Consider the following 18,111-nt stretch of genomic DNA (forward strand, 5'->3'; position numbering starts at 1 on the left):
CGCAATTTTAAAATTATCAGCAAGAGAGCAAGGAATAACATGTGGAAGAATTTCTTTACTCAGAGTTGTTCGGATTTAGAATGCACTGCCTGGGAGAATGGTGGAAGTGGACTCCGTAAAAGGTTTCAAAGAGAATTGAGTATATATTTGAAATAATGAATTTAGAGAGTGGAGATAGGGCTGGAGAATGGGCCAGCTGAGTATCTCTTTGAGGTGTTGGTACAGACAGGATGAGTCAAATGGCCTCCTTCTGTGCTGTAAAATTCTATGATTCTACAGTTCTATGACTGCTCTCTGGTCAGTTCAAAAATGTGCTCCTCTAAAAAACTATCTTAGAAAGCATTCTATGAACTCCTCTGCCACACTACTACAATCTGATTTTTCCAGTTTATATGTAAAGTCACCCATGATTATTGCCATTGCTTTATCATAAGCACCCAATATTTCATCTTGTATACTTTATCACACATTGTGATTCTGTTAAGGTGCCTGTGGGCCTCTCCCATTAGTTAATTCTTTCTCTAACTAATCCTCAATTTCAGCTAAACTGATGGTATTGACTCTTGTTTTGCTAAGGTTATTTGACAGCACACAAGTCAAGTTTGGCCTTGATGTCAAAGCCTCTCAACCTCAACCCAGGAATTCAGCTTTCTATGTTCGTGATTGTATAGAGTGGCTTCTGCTGTTGGTCAGGTAAGAACAGGATCCAGCTTGGTTGTGAGGCTATAATTGTTACATGGACTCCCAAAACATATCACTGAGTGTGGGACAGCCAATGCCTGTGACTGAATAATGCCAAGAAATACTCATTGTAAAGTGGTGTTGGATTTCACCCAAAGTGACTCCAATTGAAGGTAATACTTTTGAACTGGGAGAGTTATGTGCTTTTGTTGGACGGCTGTTCACGTTCTGCATTAAAGTGCATCACCTCAATGGAAATGTTTTCAGCTGCACATGGTCCCCGTCCAGAGAATCCTGTTCGAGATCACCTAAAGATCCTCTTGCAAACTGGCTCATTGCTGTGACTGAACAAGGCCCTGGGCAGCCTGTGTGAATGGTAACCACGGCAACGCAGCCCGTTACTCCTCCACGCCATCACGTGGCGGCTCAGCCCATGTGACCCGGCTCTTTCGAGCGTCCAATCAGGCTTCCGTTGGTCACGTGACGGGGTGTTGCGCGGCCTCCGCCGATTGGGCGCCGGCCCAGTCGAGGAGGGCCGTGTTCGCCTGCGTGCAGGGCTCCTGGCGTATCCTCTGATCGTCAGGAATAACCACTCATAACATCAAGAATGAAGTAACCGCTCATCAGGCAACGACAACAGCCCCGACTGCATCAAACGTGTGTACGGAGGTGGGGATGTGACTCGGAAGTGATCCTGCCGGAAGTGGGGTTCCGTCTAATCAGCTGATGGTGATGGTGAAGAGGTGGCTGTTATTGTTCGAGGTTTGAGAAGAAGCCAACGGCCCCTAGACGTGGATAAGACCGCCCTCCGCTGCCCCTCACCTTGCGATATCATTCCCGCCGGGGGCACAGTGGCACCCGGGTCCTTCTCCCCGGGACGGATCGGCATCCGACCATTTATACCGGGGACCCAGCAGCTCCCGGGCTCCTGTACCCGGGACAGAGTGGATCCCGGGTCCCTATCCCCGGGGCACAGCGAAAGCCGGCTCCTCCTCCAGCAACGGGACAGCCGGGCCTGGATTCACCCGCCCCCTCGCTTGCAGCCGGGCCAATGCTCGATCTGGAAGTGGTGCCCGAGCGGTCTCTGGGGAACGAACGATGGGAATTCGCTTTAGGTAAATACAATCTGGTGTGCACACTGTGCACTGGACAACAGCTTTGTTCATGTGAGGTACATCTCGCTAGAAGGGGAGAAGTGGAAGGTGAGGGGACATCATCTCTGAGTCATATGGAGAGGAGGGGTCGTATTGTTCTGCAGAGGTACATGCAGAGCGATTGCTTATGTGACGGAGGGAGTAATAGTACACCCCCCGGGGGTTGGGTGGCTGCTGCAATTCCTTTGAAGAATCTGGGGAGATTGTTCCGTATGAAGAGTTTCCAGTTGACGTCGATTATATGGGCGCTAGTGTATTTTTAAAAATTAACTTCATTGTCTATTATAGCACAGCATTTGGCCTCTCTTTCTTCTAGATTTCAGATGTAAATCTATTGTTATATCAGAATTTAGGATAAGACTTTACTGCATTTTCTTGGACAGCACTTCATCAACCAGATGAGTCTATTCTGTGCATTTAGCAGACCATCCTAGAAAATTCCTGAAGAAGGGCTTATCCCTGAAACATCGATTCTCCTGCTCCTTGGATGCTGCGTAGCCTGTTGCGCTTTTCCAGCAACACATTTTTTAGCACTTCATCCTAGAAAATGGACAGGTGCAGAATCCTCTTTGAGACCAGTTGCATCTTGCTGTCTGAGACAGTTATGTGTAACTTGTTGGACTGGCTACAAGTCCTGCCATGTAAAGAGAAATATCTATTTTCTGTTAATTTGCCAACTGCTAATCAATAGCTGTGAAGTACATTTAATTATTGTAATTGTGATAGGATAGTTTAAATTTATTGCTGTTTTGCTGTCTTACTTGGCATCCCTGATGCTGGAATTTAGTGTAATTCACTTTGTTTAATCAGGAGCGCATGTAATCGTGTATTTAGTGGTGCCTTCTGTTGGCCTCTGTGCTATTAGCTGCTGGCCAATTTCTACCCAAAATACATTTGTTCTTTGGAAATTAAATGGAGTGTCTCTTGGGAAATTGGAATGCTTGTTCAGATGATTATATCGTGATTTGAATTGGTGAGCAAAGCAATCGCTGCCTGAGTGGTCTCTGGGGAACATTACAACTGAGCTCAGTGGTTTCAAGAATGGCTGGCTGCTGGAGCAAGTATTGTCATGGTCTCCCAGGATCCATGTTGGACCATAACTATGCCTGGTTAGCGAAATGTGCGATTTGGTCAGTTCTAGGACTACCTCATTACAGGTCAGTGCAAAGGCGGCCAACCACTTTGCTGTTCTTACAGCTGTTATTTTGTATTCCTGACTCTCAAAGTCCGTTACCTTATTATTCCTCACTAAACCACCTCTTTTAAAATTCCCTAAAATCCTTCTTTTATCCTCTGGATCTGCAATCTCCTTGAGTTAAAAGCCCTCTGAAATCTTTGCCTTCATCAACCTGGTGTCTTTTGCTTCCTTTTTTTCTGTTTTGTTTTAACTCGTTTCAACATTGTTGACTTACGAGGTCCAAAGGTCTGAAATTTTCTCTTAAACTTCACCACATTTCCCTTTTTTAAAATGCTGCTTAAAATTTACCACCTTAACCCAGCTTTTTGTCCATATCCTAATGTTTCCTTGTATAACTGTTAAATTTTGTTAATTGCCTTGAAGGTACAACATAAAAGCAAGTCATTGTTAATGGGATTCATTTTTACAGCTGGTATCTGCTCTGTGCTTGAAGTGGGGAGGATGAAAACACTTTTTTCCTATGCATTGAAGTGTCCACCCTCTGAAATATTATGATATTGAAATGAAATTTCCACATGTATTTGCTGCTCCATGCAGCTAATGAATTAACTGGTTGGCCCTGTACAATAGTGGCTTGCATTGGTAACATGTTTGCCTCCCTATTTTATTTAGTTTTCTGACTTTTTTTAAAGTTGATTTATAATATAACTTCTGATCTTTGCCTTTTTATTTCCAGCTGTGACTGTGTTCCAACCAGTTCATATCTATTTTCTTGAGCTATAGTATCTACGAGTTCACAGATCCTTGACTCTTCACTTTATCATCCTTTTAATATTGATCCTGTGCAGTATTGTACTCCTCTTGACAGAAAATAGTTAGTTGTTCAGAAGTACATGGAAGAAACTACTAAAATAAATTTGGTTGAGGTGTTTTTGAAATGATGCAGTGGCTGTGATGAAATCTTCCATCAGTTGTAATGCAAACCCTAGTGTGTGCTCTTTTACCAATCATATTAGTAAAGAAGGTTGACCTTAATTAACCAATTGACTTGTGAAATGTTATGTCTTGCCAAATGTTTAGGCACTTGTCTCTCTCTCTATGTAGTGCTCCAGCTTTGTTACCCTTCTGGGAAATCATTACAGTCTATAATCAGATTTTTGATAGGCTCATTTAATAATGTAAGCATACAAATAAATGCAATGTAATGTGCCAACTTAATTTGTTTTTTAACTGTGCATTTTTAATTTGTTTTCTCAAAATTAGGTGCTGCCTGGGTGAGAACCTTTTAGCTGTTGAAGTTAATAGACTCTGTCTACTCTTGGCTTCCTAATACAGATCCCACATTTCTAATAGGCAAATTCATATGAACATGATTTGCTGCTTATAAGTGGTCCAAATAAAATATATGCAACATATAGTGCTTGATGGTGACCCTGCATCGTATTGAAAGTGTTAGAGTCCATTTGCCTATTGTGTCTGTGCTCACTCTCCAAATGAGCAGCATTACTTAGTGCCATTCACTTGCTTCTTCATCCAACTCTTGTATGTTGGATGGTTACATAAATAGAAACAATACCCTCATGAATGCCTCTGTTGAACTTGTCCATACGCTTCCAGGCAGTGTATTCTAAAGCTGAAAAAGTGTTTTTTTTCTCTCATCCCATTAGCTTTATAAAATTACTTCAAACTTGTGCCCTTTAGCCTTGTAGTGTACTCCTGATACCAGGCACCATGACAGTCAGCACAGAACTGTTTCACTCCTTGTCACCTGCACCACTCCAGTATAGATGACAGCTCAGTTATTTCTGAGCATGATTGAGTACTGCCAGCAAAAGGTTATATTGTTCAGCCACATAGTATGGTAGATTATAATAATGTTATCTTATTCATCAAGTATCTACACTGCCCTGACCTGAAGTTCTTTACTACTGGGTGTTGCAGCAAGGATTTCCAGCTTCACAATGGTAAACTCATCTTGATCGTGGGTACTATGTATTATTAAACTGAAAGAACAAAGTGTAAGACAAAACCCAACCACTTGGGTTGATCCTCTGAAATGTTATGTTAATTTTTTTAAGCTTCAAATTTTATGCTTCAAACATTATGGAAGAGTGTGACCATGGCTGGTTATCTGTTGTGCAGTAAATACCTAGCCGGTGGTGAGATTAATGTCAATGGCACAGTTTTTGATCCCCATTTTGACAGACCGAGCTATATTTGGGTTAACGTCATTACACTACCTGTAGGAAACAAATCGTGATGCTTTTGTTATTCAACAAACAATCGCCAAACACTAATTTTGGACAGAAAACGCAAGGCAGCGGCAGCTTCACAGACATTAGAGATAAGTGAGCACAATTGATTCAGTCCAAAATAGTTATGACCTAGGTGCTAAAATAATTCATTACAAATTACTCTTTAATGGAAAGGATGGTTGTTATTGTGTTTTGACTGATTCAAATGACTGGATGTTTTTAAAATGGGTATTTTAACAGATGGGAATTTGACCATCTTTAGCCAGCTACTACAAACATGTTAACAATCTGGTTTCCTCTTTGCCTCCCAGTTCCCTTGGAGGAACAATCCTAGCTTTTCCTGCTTTACTCTTTTGATCCTTTTCAGTCAGACCTAGTAGATCTTTGGAGTTTGAACAGTGTGAAAATTAGCACTGTATCTGAGTCATTTGCCTGAGTAGCAGTGCCTCTGCTTTTATCCATGCTGTGGGCTATTTTTCTGTACATCATAAATCTGCTCATGTGCCAGTTGTGAACCTAAGGAAAGTATCAGTGATGCTAGCCTGTTGATGGGAATGAAGCTCTGTTTTCAAGTATATTTGCTTTTTCTAATTTTTTTTTATTAAGGCTTCTTTTCAATTAAAACCCAAAACAGAATGACTCAGTTGTTTGTTCACCAATGTTTAACAGGGTAAGTGCGTAGTAAATTGATGCATTATAACCATGCATAAATTCAAAATCTTCTATATTGTGTGGTTTCAAATTTGAGTAAAACTACCATATGAAGCTGTATTGTTTCATTTTTATAATTACTGTCTGTCTGTCTGAAAGACCTTGATTCATTCCTCATGCTAAGTTAACTGACCTTAAATGAGAATGTCCTATCTTTTCTTCAGAGACCTGCATTAGTGTTCAAACTAATAGATTGATGGTTGGCTTCCCATGCTAGTGTGGACCATCATGTGTTTGAGTTTGTAAGATAATAAAGTAGACATTGTGATTTCATTAAGTGATTTCACCAAGATAAGATGGGTGTGTGTGTGAGTGCGCACACATGTTGGACTGGTCTACCATTTGATCGTGGCTGATCTGTTTTCAACCCCATTCTCCTGCTTTCTCCCTGTAACCCTTGATCCCTTTAGTCGAGAACCTATCTATTCTTGTCTTAAATACACTGTGATTTCTCATTCAGAGCCTGCATAGTTCCATAGATTCATTATCCTCTGGCTGAAGAAATTCCTCCCATCTCAGTCTAAAAGGTTCTCCCTTTGCTCTACGGTGTGCCGTAGGGTCCTAGTCTTTCCGAGAGGCAACATCTTCTCCAAATGCACTCTATCCAGTCCTCTCCATTAAACTCCAAGTACAGATCCAGAGTCCTCACCTGTTCCCCTTTGTCTCCAGGATAATTTTTGTAAATCTCTCCTGGACCCCCTCCAAAACCTCAGATATAGGGCCCAAAATTATTCATACTATTCCAAATGCTGTCTGACCAGAGCCTTATTCAACTTCCTTGAAATGAGTGTGAATATTGCATTTGCCTTCCTAACTGCCAATTGCACCTGCATCTCAAACTTATGAGAAGCCTGAACCAGGCCTCCCAAGTCCTCTGTACTTCAGATTCCTGAAGCCTTTAGAAAATAGTCCACACCTGTATTCTGCATAATGTTATGATTTGCTAAATTGTATGCTATCTACTGCTTTGCCCACTCTCCTCTTCTGTCCAAGTCCTTCTGTAGATCCCCGCTTCCTCAACGCTACCTGTCCCTCCACCTATCATTATGCCATCTGCAAGCTTGGTAACAGTATCCTCAGTTCCTTCATCTAGATTGTTAATATAAACCTAAATTGTATTCCCAGCACTGACCCCTGTGGAACTCCCACTCGTCATCAGCTGCCATCCGGAACCACAATTCTTTATCCCCAATTCCTGCCTTCTGTCAGTCAAATCCTCCATCCATGCTAATACCTTGCCCCGAATACCATAGTTATCTTCTATAGCAGCATCCTTACAGCATCTTGTCAAAAGCCTTCTGGAAATCCAAATAGATTGTATCCACTGTCTCTGGTTTGTTTAACTTGCTTGTTACCTCAAAATAATTCTAACAGATGTATCAGACATAACATCTTCTTGAGGCCCCATTTTACCATGCACTCCACAATCTATTATTCTTTATGGACTTCAAAATCTTACTAACAATTGAGGTCAGGCTAACTAATCTATAATTTCCCAAATTCTGTCTTTTTTTTTCCTCCTTCCTTAAATGTGAATGTTACATTAGCCATTCTCCAGTCCCCTGGGGCCCTACTGACTCCAGTGATTCCTGAAAGATCACCATCAATGCCTCCACAATCTCTGAGCTCTGGGATATAGTCCACCTGGTCTGGGTGATATCTCCACCTTTCAACTTTTAATCCAGTAGTCACTGGAGGGGTAGTAATATCCCCCTCCTGAGAGATGTGAAAGATTAGGGAGAAGTCGAATGCCCCTGATGACAATACAGGAACTGTCCACCTGCAACTCCTCTCAGATTGCATGGATCAGTTGGAGTGGTAGCCGGACTCGGGCATCCAGGAGGCAGAAAAGTTGATAGATGGGAATTTCATGGATGTGGTTACAGTAGAGGTTCATCCAGATAGGTGATTCTCCTCTTGAATAAGTATGCCATTTTGTATAATATTCTTTGTGGTGGGGGGGGCGGGTATAGCTGGGTAGAAGTGTAGCTGAGGTAGTAATTGAGGACTTTAGTCATGGCGCACGTGTTTGTGGCCACAAGTGAGGCTCAGGATGATGTGTTCCTTCCCTGGTGCCAGGGTCAAGGATGTCTGAGTTGGCACAACAATCTGAAAATGGAAGGCGAGCAGCCAAAGATCATGGTCCATATTGGTACTAATGACAGGCAGGAAGAGAATTGAGGTGGTGCAAAGGGAATTTAGGGAGGTAAGTAGAAAATGAAAAGCAGGGCCTCCATGATTGTGAACTAGCGATTACGCCTTGAGCTAGTGTGGCTAAATAGCTGAAAATGTGTTGCTGGAAAAGTGCAGCAGGTCAGGCAGCATCCAAAGAGCAGGAGAATCGACGTTTCGGGCATGAGCCCTTCTTCGGGCTCATGCCCAAAACGTCGATTCGCCTGCTCCTTGGATGCTGCCTGACCTGCGCTTTTCCAGCAACACGTTTTCAGCTCTGAACCCCAGCATCTGCAGTCCTCACTTTCTTCTGGCTAAATAGCTGGTCTGGGGGAGGAGCGGAGGGCTTCATTTATCTGATCATTGAGATTTCCTCCAGGACAGGAGACACCTGAACAAGGACACCAATAATCTTATAGGGAGGTTTGCTAGTGCCACTGGGAAGGATTTAAGCTAATATGGTAGGGGGGTATGAACCAAATCAGAAGGCAAGCATGTGGACTGGTTGAGGAGAAGGTACGCTTAAGTCAAGTCTAATAGGGAGAATAGACAAAGCCAGTTTGAATACACTGGGACTGGCAATCTAAAGTGTGTTGATTTTAATGCAAGGCATAGAACAGATGAAGCTGAGAGCCTGGATTAGTATTTGGAACTACCATGTTGTAGGCATTACAGAAACTTGGTTGAGAGACTGCTCTATGGTTTAGATGTTTCAACTCTGATAAAGAGGGATGTAAAAGGAGTGGAGGAGTTGCAATTCTAATTAAGGTGAATGTCACAACTGCCCTAAGAGAGGATGTCTTGAGGGGCTCATTCAGTGAGGTCAAATGGTTAAACTCAAGAATAAGCAAAGTGCACTCACTATGCTAGCATTACACTATAAGTCTCCCAATAGCCAGCAGGAGATGTAAAATCAGCATGGTTGTTGTAATGGGTGCTCTTAATTTCTCCAGTATGGACTGGAACTTACCTAGTGTCAGGAGCTTAGGTGGGCTAAAATCAGGAGGCTTCCTTGAAATAATACAAAAGTTGTCCAACTAGCCTTGTATTGGGGAATGAGCCTGGTCAGGTGATCAAAGTTTCAGTTGGGGAGCGTTTTGGAAACAGTGATCATGTTCTGTGAGTTTTAAGATCGTTATGGTTAAGGATAAGACTGGTCATCAGGTGGAAGTACTAAATTAGGGAAGGCTAATTACAACAATATTAGGCAGGACCTGTGGAAAATTAGATTGGGGAAAGTTGGTTGTGTAGATTCACATCTGATGTGGGCCTTTTTTTTTAAAAAGGCCAGTTGATCAGAGTTCAGGACTGGCATGTTCCTCTGAGGATAGCAAGATTTGGGAGCCATGGTTGACAGCACTTCCTCAATGTTCAGTCAAAGAGAAAATGGAAACATGTGTGAGATTTCGGGAAATCAAATTAGGCAAGGCCCTGGAGGATTTAAAGAAAAAAGTAGGAAAGAACTTAAACAAGGAATTAGGGGCGGCTAAAATGGGCAATGAAATGTTCTTGGCAAGTAGGATTAAGAAGAATCCCAAGGTATTTTATATGTATATTAGGAGTAAGAGGGTGACTTGAGAAAGGGTCAGTCCACTAATAGACAAAAGAAGAAATTTGTGTGGACCTGGAGGAAGTGGGTGTGGTCCTTTTAATGAGTACTTCACAAGAAGGGCACGGTTGATAAATTAGGGAGGGGCATGTTGATATTAAGGAGGTGGTGATGTTGGATGTCTTGGAACAAAACATTAAGTCCCCAAGGCCTGATGGGATCTATCCCAGGATACCAAGGGAGGCAAGGGATGAGATTGTTGGGGCCTTGACAGATCTCTGTATCCTGTTTAGCTACGGATGAGACTGGAGAAAAGCTGATGTTCTTCTTCTGTTTAAGAAGGGCAACAATGATAACCTGGGAAATTATACCCCATACAGCCTGGCATCTGTCATAGGGAAATTATTGGAGAAGACTTAGTGGCAAGATTTATTCACATTTGCAAAAGAATGAACTTATTGGGGATAGTCAGCATGGCTGTGTTGGGGAGTTCTTGTCTCAATTTAATTGAGATTTTTGAGGAAGTGATGAAGATGATTGTGGGTGGGGCAATGGTTGTTGTCTACATGGACTTTGCTGAAGCAGTTGACAATATCTGTCATAGTTGTTTGGTCCAGGAGAGTGTTCCATGGGATCCATGGTGAGTTGGTAAGTTAGATACAAAATTGACTTGGTCGTAGAAGATACATGGACTATGATCTGCAAGGATCAGTTCTGGGCCCTCTGTAATTTATATGCATAAATGATGTGGATGAAAATGTTGATCTAATTAGTGCAGATAACACTGATATTGATGGAGATTTGTGAGGAAGGCTGTAAAACAGCAGAATAAAGATCAGTTGGAAAGTTACGCAGAAAAATGGCGGATGGGGTAAGTGGGAGGTGATGTATTTTGGAAGGTAATAGGGAACCTGTACATAACTCGCATTAGTGTCATTTCCTTTGTAGTTTCTCAGCTCAATCTATACAGGTTCTATGCCTGCTCGTCCCATGTTGCTTCCTGCTATCAATTTAACTTAACTTAATTAAACCCAGCCCCCTATGCCCATCTCTTGATAGAATGTGTACCCTTGGATATTTAATTCCCAGCCACATCTGTGTGGCACGCAACATCATATCCACCAATTTCAACCTGTATTGCATTCACCTTGTTTTGTATACTGTGCACATTTAGGCACAACATCCTCAGTCCTGCATTGACCACCCTATCTTATAGTTTTCCCCATATCTGCTGTAGCTGAAATTGGCTTCCTGACCCTTTCCAGCCACTGTCCTATAATATGTTGTGCCAGCACCCCTCCTGTCTCCCCACTTTAACTTAAAGTATTTGCAACCACCCTGTTTAGTCATTCTAATGGGACCCTGGTCCTAGATGGAACCTGTCCCAATACTGATGCCAGTGTTCCACAAAATGGGATGGATATCTCTTTTTCATTCCTTTAGCTATGCATTTCCTTCCGTAATCTTGTGTCTTTGTCACTGTGCACATGGCTCAGGTAATGATCCAGAGATTACAATCTGAGGTCTGTTTTTTAAGTTTTGTTCCTCAATCCTTATATTCCCAAACAGGACCTGTTTTGATGCCAACAGAGATCACAGCAACTGAATCCTCCCCTTTCTCTCCAGTCTCGTGGTCTGACTTAGGTTGTGGGTAAATTGTTGGAGGTGATGAGAAAAGATTTATGGACATTTTAGAGTAGATAACAATTGGTTAGGGATAGTCAGCACAGTCTTGTGCAAGGAAAATCACATCTCAAATTTGTTTTTGAGGAAGTTACCAAAAAGATTGAGGACAGAGCAGTATATGATGTTTACTTGGACTTTAGTACAGCCTTTAACAAGATTCCACATGGTAAACTAATTATTAAAGTTAGGTCACATGGGATTCAAGGGGTGTGTGTCAATTGGGTACATAAGAGACAGTAATGGTGGAGGATTGCTTTTCAGACTGGAGGCCTGTGACCAACAGTGTTCCACGGATTGGTTCTGAATCCTCTTTTGTTTGTCATTTATATAAATGACTTTGAGAATATAGAAAGCATGGTTAGTAAGTTTGCAGATAACACCAAAATTGGTGGCATCATACAGTGAAGAACGTTTTCTAAGATTACAAAGGGATCTTGATCAAAGGGTCAGTGGGTTGAAAAATGGCAGATGGAGTTCAATCTGGATAAATGCAAGGTATTGCATTTGGTACAACGAGCAAGGGTAGGGCCTATATAACTAATGTTTGGGCCTTGGTTATTGTTGTGGAACAGAAGGGTCTAGGGGCGCAGGTGCATAATTCTTTGAAGTTTGTGTCACAGACAGGGTGGTTGAAAAAGCCTTTTAGATTAGATTAGATTACTTAGTGTGGAAACCGGCCCTTCGGCCCAACAAGTCCACACCGACCCGCCGAAGCGTAACCCACCCATTCCCCTACATTTACCCCTTTACCTAACACTATGGGCAATTTAGCATGGCCAATTCACCTGACGTGCACATTTTTTTTTTTGGACTGTGGGAGGAAACCGGAGCACCTGGAGGAAACCCACGCAGACACGGGGAGAATGTGCAAACTCCACACAGTCAGTCGCCTCAATCGGGAATTGAACCCGGGTCTCTGGCGTTGTGAGGCCGCAGTGCTAACCACTGTGCCACCGTGCCGCCCACTTTGGCATGCTGAACTTCATTGCTCGGTCCTTTTGAGTGTGGGATTTGGCAAGTCATGTTGAGGTTGTACAAGACATTAGTGGAGGCCTCTACTGGAGTACTGTGTCCAGTTGTGGTTGCCCAGTTATCAGAAGATTATTATAAAGCTGGAGAGGGTTCAGATGAGATTTACCAGGGTGTTGCTGGGTATGGAAGGTTTGAGTTAAAGAGGCTGGATAGGCTGGGACTTTTTTCACTGGAGTGTAGGAGGTTGAGAGGTAACCTTACAGAAGTTTATAAGATAATTTGGTGGTATAGTTAATGGTAGTTGTGTTTTCCTGTGTGTGGCCGATTTTGAGATGAGGGATCATGTTTTTAAGGAGAGATTTTAAAAAGACATGAAGTGGTAGATGTCTTTTAAACATTGTAATTGTACCTACATTTGGATAGATACATGAATAGGAAATATTTGGAGGAATGTGGGCCAAGAGCAGGCAGGTAGGGTTAGTTTAGTTTGGGATTGGGTTTGCCATGGACTATTTGGACTGAAGGATCTGTTTCTGTGCTGATGACTCCAGTGCAGCAATAGTTGCTATTCTGAACTTATCCTTTGGCACTGTTGGGCAGAAAACAGGAGCTTTGATCTGCATCTAATATCTGTAAGCAATATGGAAATACTCTGCGTTGCTGAAATGTCATTGTTCAACACTAATAGCCTCAAAAGTTTAAAATATTGACCTTTGATTACCCTCATTCTGTAGTCATGATGAGTAATCATTTCTATTAAATCTCGATCAACAATGGCATTAGTTTTAAGAGAATTCTACTAGATTTTTAGAAATGATAGTGAAAGTGCTGACTTCAGAAATGTGTGGGTTATAAAATGCACATCTATGATTAACTTGCTCTCCATGAGCCTTTTTATTTTGCCTAAATCTGTCGTCTTTCCTGCTCAATCCTTTTGTTTTCTTTTGTCTGTGTTTGCCTCCATAGACCCTTGGACCTGCCTTGCAAACTGACTGGGACTTTGTAATTGGCTGTTAAGATTTGTAAATTATTAATGATTTTCAAAAATAATTTTTATTTTTACTTTTTCCTCTTTGTTCTCTCCTCTCTTTCCACCCCCAACACCACCACCAGCGCTATCTTTCTTTGCCTGGTTGAACTTAACTTGTTCAGTGTACTAAAATAATTTAAGGTTTCATAATGTCTAAATGAAAAGACCTGTTTACAAGCTAATTCTTCTTTTTTTTTAGGAATGCCATTGGCTCAGGGTGTTGCTATTCTCCAAAAGCATTGTCGTATCATCAAAAACGTACAGGTTCTCTACAGCGAACAGGTGAGACACCAATCCCTGTTGCCCATATATTTCTCTCAGTGCAGTTTGTTATCTTACACGCTGTACAGTTATCTTACACATGTACAGTGGCCCCAGATGATTGATACTGAGCAAGTGAGTTTCTGGTGTGAAACTCAGCTTGGTAAACTATCAGCTTTAATTTTGCACTTTGATTGCTGTGGTGGCCAACCACTGATGTATTCACAAGAGGCTGCCAAAGCATTTTTAACAGTGTAAGTTTACACAAGAAAAAGATATATGAAAGCAAATAACTTCAATAAACAACAAAGATTAAATCCTATTTCCCACTAATGTTCTTTATAGACATGCGATTGCACTCCTGTCTGGTCTCTGAAGTTACTTGCTCAACTGACAAGGTTTCAGGCAGTTTCCCTTCTTCAGATGTGATTCTCTGCCGTCTCCTGCCTGTGACACACAGGCATGAGCTAACTTGTCGAATTCTAAGGAAGGTGGACTTTTCCTCGCCCCTTGGATTCCCCAAACAACTTGAGATGCCTTTTCCAGTTCTGTGGCCAGGAGACTGCCAAAACTAAAGTGCCCTTCTGTTAATATGGATTTTTCATTTCTTGAACAAACCAGCTTGTGCAACCTCTCCATCTGTCCTTTGAGTCATAAATCTTAAACTGAGGAACACTTCAGCGATTATCTCACTTCGGTGGTATTTAAACTGTATCATATGATTTATTGGAAAGGCAGCTTTGACCCAAAGCCAGAAGCGTTTTTGATCTTTTAAAGAGTTACCTTACAGAATTAAACCCAAAACCCATTTATCCATTATTTTATGCTCAAATAATAACATTGTAGTATAAATCTTCTTTGCATATCTCCATTAACGCTATCAGGTTTGCTCTAGTTACTAGTCAGTATTTCACATTTGCTGTCCAGCATGATTTAAAATGCCATTCTGAATGAAATGGGAGACAGAGAAACTTCTGTGCAATCCTGTCTGGTTCTTCTCTGCTTAAGAGAGTAGTGGCAAAGACTAACATTCCTCATTGACCTGGCCCACAGTGATGTACTAATGGAATTGCTTTCCAGAACTGGAAGAGCTTGATTTTGGATTTAAAATGTTTGATATTTCCAATTACATTCAGAATGTCCAAGGTTAACAGTTATGTATAAGGAAGCTGCTTTGTATGTTGTTTTCCTGGCATTAGTCCATAAGGATTAGGCTGGAAAGCTAATTTGCTGGCTGACTGCCCAGTAGGTCTTCAGTTGAACTTGTCTAAACCAGTCACTTATTCAAATGGCTGATGAACTGAGATTTTCCCTAGAAGAAATAGCCCCACAAAAATTGTAATAAAGTACAAAAGTTTAACTTGCATATGAGTTCCATAAGTGTCTGTGAAGATATTTTGTGGTTAATGAAACAGTTTAATTAATTTTTCTTTGCGGTTCTGGGAAGATGTGCTGTGTATTCCTGGCAGTTTTCTTGTTGAACTATTGACATTGGTTTGAATGATTTTCATTATTAAAGCTTTCCATGTCTTTCAATGTATCATCCTCGTGACAGTTTCTCCTGAGAGGTGCTGTTTTGACTGGTGTGGGATGGAATATGACAGCTGAGACTAATCCTCCACTGAATACCCAGACATGCTTCTGTGATGAAAACAGTCCTTTTTCCAACAAATTAGGGGAAACAATATTCTATTTTATAATATCTTGGTGCTACTTAAAATGGATGTTTGCTGAATTTTAAGATAGCTGAAGCTGAATTGGCTTTAGGACTGGTCCAGATTTGATCTGTAAACAATTTTTGGAAGCCCTGTTCCAAGCACTAATAAATGAATAGGCAAGATATCAGTGGATATACTCATGTGTTGAAAATGCTATTGTCACCCTATTGATAACCCTTTATTCAAAAAGGTGGTTGGAACTAACATTAAGTATGTGCATACCATTGCAGAGTGGAGAACTCCATGCTATTACACAAGAGAAATGAACTTTTGACAAACTTACTTGAATTACTTTGGAAGCAACTGACTGTCCAGAAGCATTAATGCAAGCTAAATGCACTAAATCCAATCCAGTCCTAGCATTGGACCTTGGTTAGACCTAATTTGGAATGTTGTCTTGTTTTAGCCCTTTGCGAAATTTGAAGAGGCCCAATAGATATATACAACAAAAAAAATTGCAGTTACATCTCTCAATTAATGTAAGAAAATAATTGAGCTCAAATGTTGCATAATCAAATTAAAATCACAAAATATTAAGAGGGATTTAAGCTTGATTTAAAAAGTCATCTTCAACTGAGATGAGAAATGCAGTGTAAATTTGCTCCATCACTAAGCATGCCCACTTGTATCGCCTATAACGTTGCGTATCGCCTATAACGTTGCGTATCGCCTATAACGTTGCGTATCGCCTATAACGTTGCGTATCGCCTATAACGTTGCGTATCGCCTATAACGTTGCGTATCGCCTATAACGTTGCGTATCGCCGACCCTGTCTGAGTTTAATTTCATTTTATATGCCTTAGTTTCCTGTAGATTTAACAATTCCAATGTTTCCTCCTCTAAACAAGAGTCTCTGGATCCAAAACATTAACTCTGCTTTCTCTCCACAAATGTTGCCAGACCTGTGTTTTCCCAGCAACTTCCAATTTTGTTTCTGATTGCCAGTATCTTCAATTTTTTAGCTTTATTTTCCCCCCCCCCCCCATGTTTTCCTGGTTGACTTTCCATTTTTCAACCTCTCCAAAATTGGACAGAGATTTAGATGAGTTAATGTTCTAAGTTTCACCAGATCCTATTTGTCCGTCCACCCCTGTTATCATTGCCCTATGTTGATTCTTGGTCCAGCAATATTAGTATTTACAATTCTTTTCCTTTTCACAAAATCCATAGGTTTACTGCACCCAATCTTAGTACAGCCCTGCAACCCTCTAAGATATCTGGTTTGTTCCAATTCTGACCTTCTGCCCATTACTGGTTTTATTTGCTTCACCATTTGGCTGTTCCTTCAGATGCCCTAATCTTTGGGATTCCTTCCCTGCATCTCTCATTTCCTGTGTTGACACACCTTAAAACCTACCTCTGAATCTTTTATTCACTTGTTTTTATACTTGCTTGTGTGACTCTGTGTCATGGGTTTTGTGAATTGTGCCACTGAGTATTAAGGGTATTATCTAAATGCTTGCTGTTGTAAAGAGTATGGTTTCAATTGTTTTCAACTTGTGTTGTCTGTCTTGCTATGTTGCTGTACACAACCTTCCCCTTGCCCATTTTATTAAATTTTATCAGCATAAGCCTTTTTCTTCATGTACCTATCTAAATTGCCTTTGTGAATCTGGGCTATAGCTAACTGTTGCTTGTGACAGCAAGTTCTACGTCCTAATCATTTTCTCTTTGGCTATGTTAGTGACTGGCTTCTATTTATGGTCTATAGAGGTAGTACTGCACAAAAAGATTGGCCAACAGTATTTCCTATTTTGTGTTTTTTGCCAATCTATCAATTCACCACCTTTTCCTGTTTCAGTTCCCAGATTTATGATTCTGCTTCCAATTTTAATGTCTGCGAATGTAAATGCCTAATCTTCTAGAAACATATCACTGATGTAGAAAGTGATCTTTAAACCATTCCAGAACAGAAATCGTACTGTGTACACACTTCAAAAAAAAATTGCAAATGATTCCTACTATTTCAACCCTTCTAAGCAACTTTGGATCCAGTTTGTTAGTGTTTTCCAAGTTCAAATAGTGTCTTGAATGACCCCAGAGGTATTGTCAGGGTCTTCTGGCAGTTCATATACATTGCATTTCCTCCATATCTGTCACACAAACAGCTCAATTGAGCGATAAATCTGATGGAACAAGTATAACCAGCCCAACGCCAAGCAGGGTACATGCTATAATTCTAATGTGTGCTGCTTTGTACCAAATCAAAGTTTTGAAAGTTTTTAAAAAGCTCAAGGCTTACCACTTCATCTGATCTAATGGATGCATTCAATATTAAGGTTAAAACCTGATTTGTTGACTTTTCTTTTCTACCTCTGGTCTTAAATTTCAATTCTCTATTGCCAAAGGTACAGAGTGTACAATCTTGTGGTTATAGAGCAAGGTTAGTCACTGCACCTAGATAAGTTTAATAGATTTACTCTTGCACCCACTCTGGGACTCATCACTTAAGTGGACGTAAGTGTTTTTATCATGGGAATATCATCTGCAATTTTCCTCCTCTTCAACTCCTGAACCATTCCAGCAGGCTGGTATCTTGAGTCTCTGCCACCTCAGCATGTAGAGACAGGTATTATGTGCTGTCTTGCCACAGTTTGCCACACCAAGTCTGAAAGTAAAAAGAAATACTCATTTATTGCTGCAATGTAGATAGCTGCAGTGATTTGTAACTTTCTAGGTCGTCATGGAGTTCCTGGGTTTTAATGAACAATTATCCAAGAACTTAAATGCAACAATTTGCATGTAATTCCACAAATCTGGTGTATGATGTTGTTATCTCATTG

At 41.0% G+C, this 18,111-nt stretch overlaps 1 protein-coding gene across 2 annotated transcripts in view; it reads left to right on the forward strand.

Annotated features, from left to right (window-relative positions):
- The first annotated feature begins 1,098 nt into the window (after nt 1-1,098).
- Nucleotides 1,099-18,111, forward strand: part of phaf1 (phagosome assembly factor 1) — a 71,828-nt gene continuing 54,815 nt past the window's right edge. The window contains exons 1-2 of one of the 2 annotated variants that reach the window (XM_043707225.2): nt 1,099-1,796; nt 13,548-13,630. In XM_043707225.2, the coding sequence (XP_043563160.1) occupies nt 1,733-1,796; nt 13,548-13,630 (147 nt within the window). In that variant the 5' untranslated portion in view covers nt 1,099-1,732. Of the gene's footprint in view, nt 1,797-1,905; nt 2,993-13,547; nt 13,631-18,111 lie in introns of those variants that run through there. The other variant, XM_087996016.1, reaches the window with a different exon arrangement.

This window comes from Chiloscyllium plagiosum, unplaced genomic scaffold, assembly GCF_037043375.1.
Source record: "Chiloscyllium plagiosum isolate Xiang-an unplaced genomic scaffold, Cpla_swu_hap1 HiC_scaffold_17, whole genome shotgun sequence".
Taxonomy (NCBI): Eukaryota; Metazoa; Chordata; class Chondrichthyes; order Orectolobiformes; family Hemiscylliidae; genus Chiloscyllium; species Chiloscyllium plagiosum.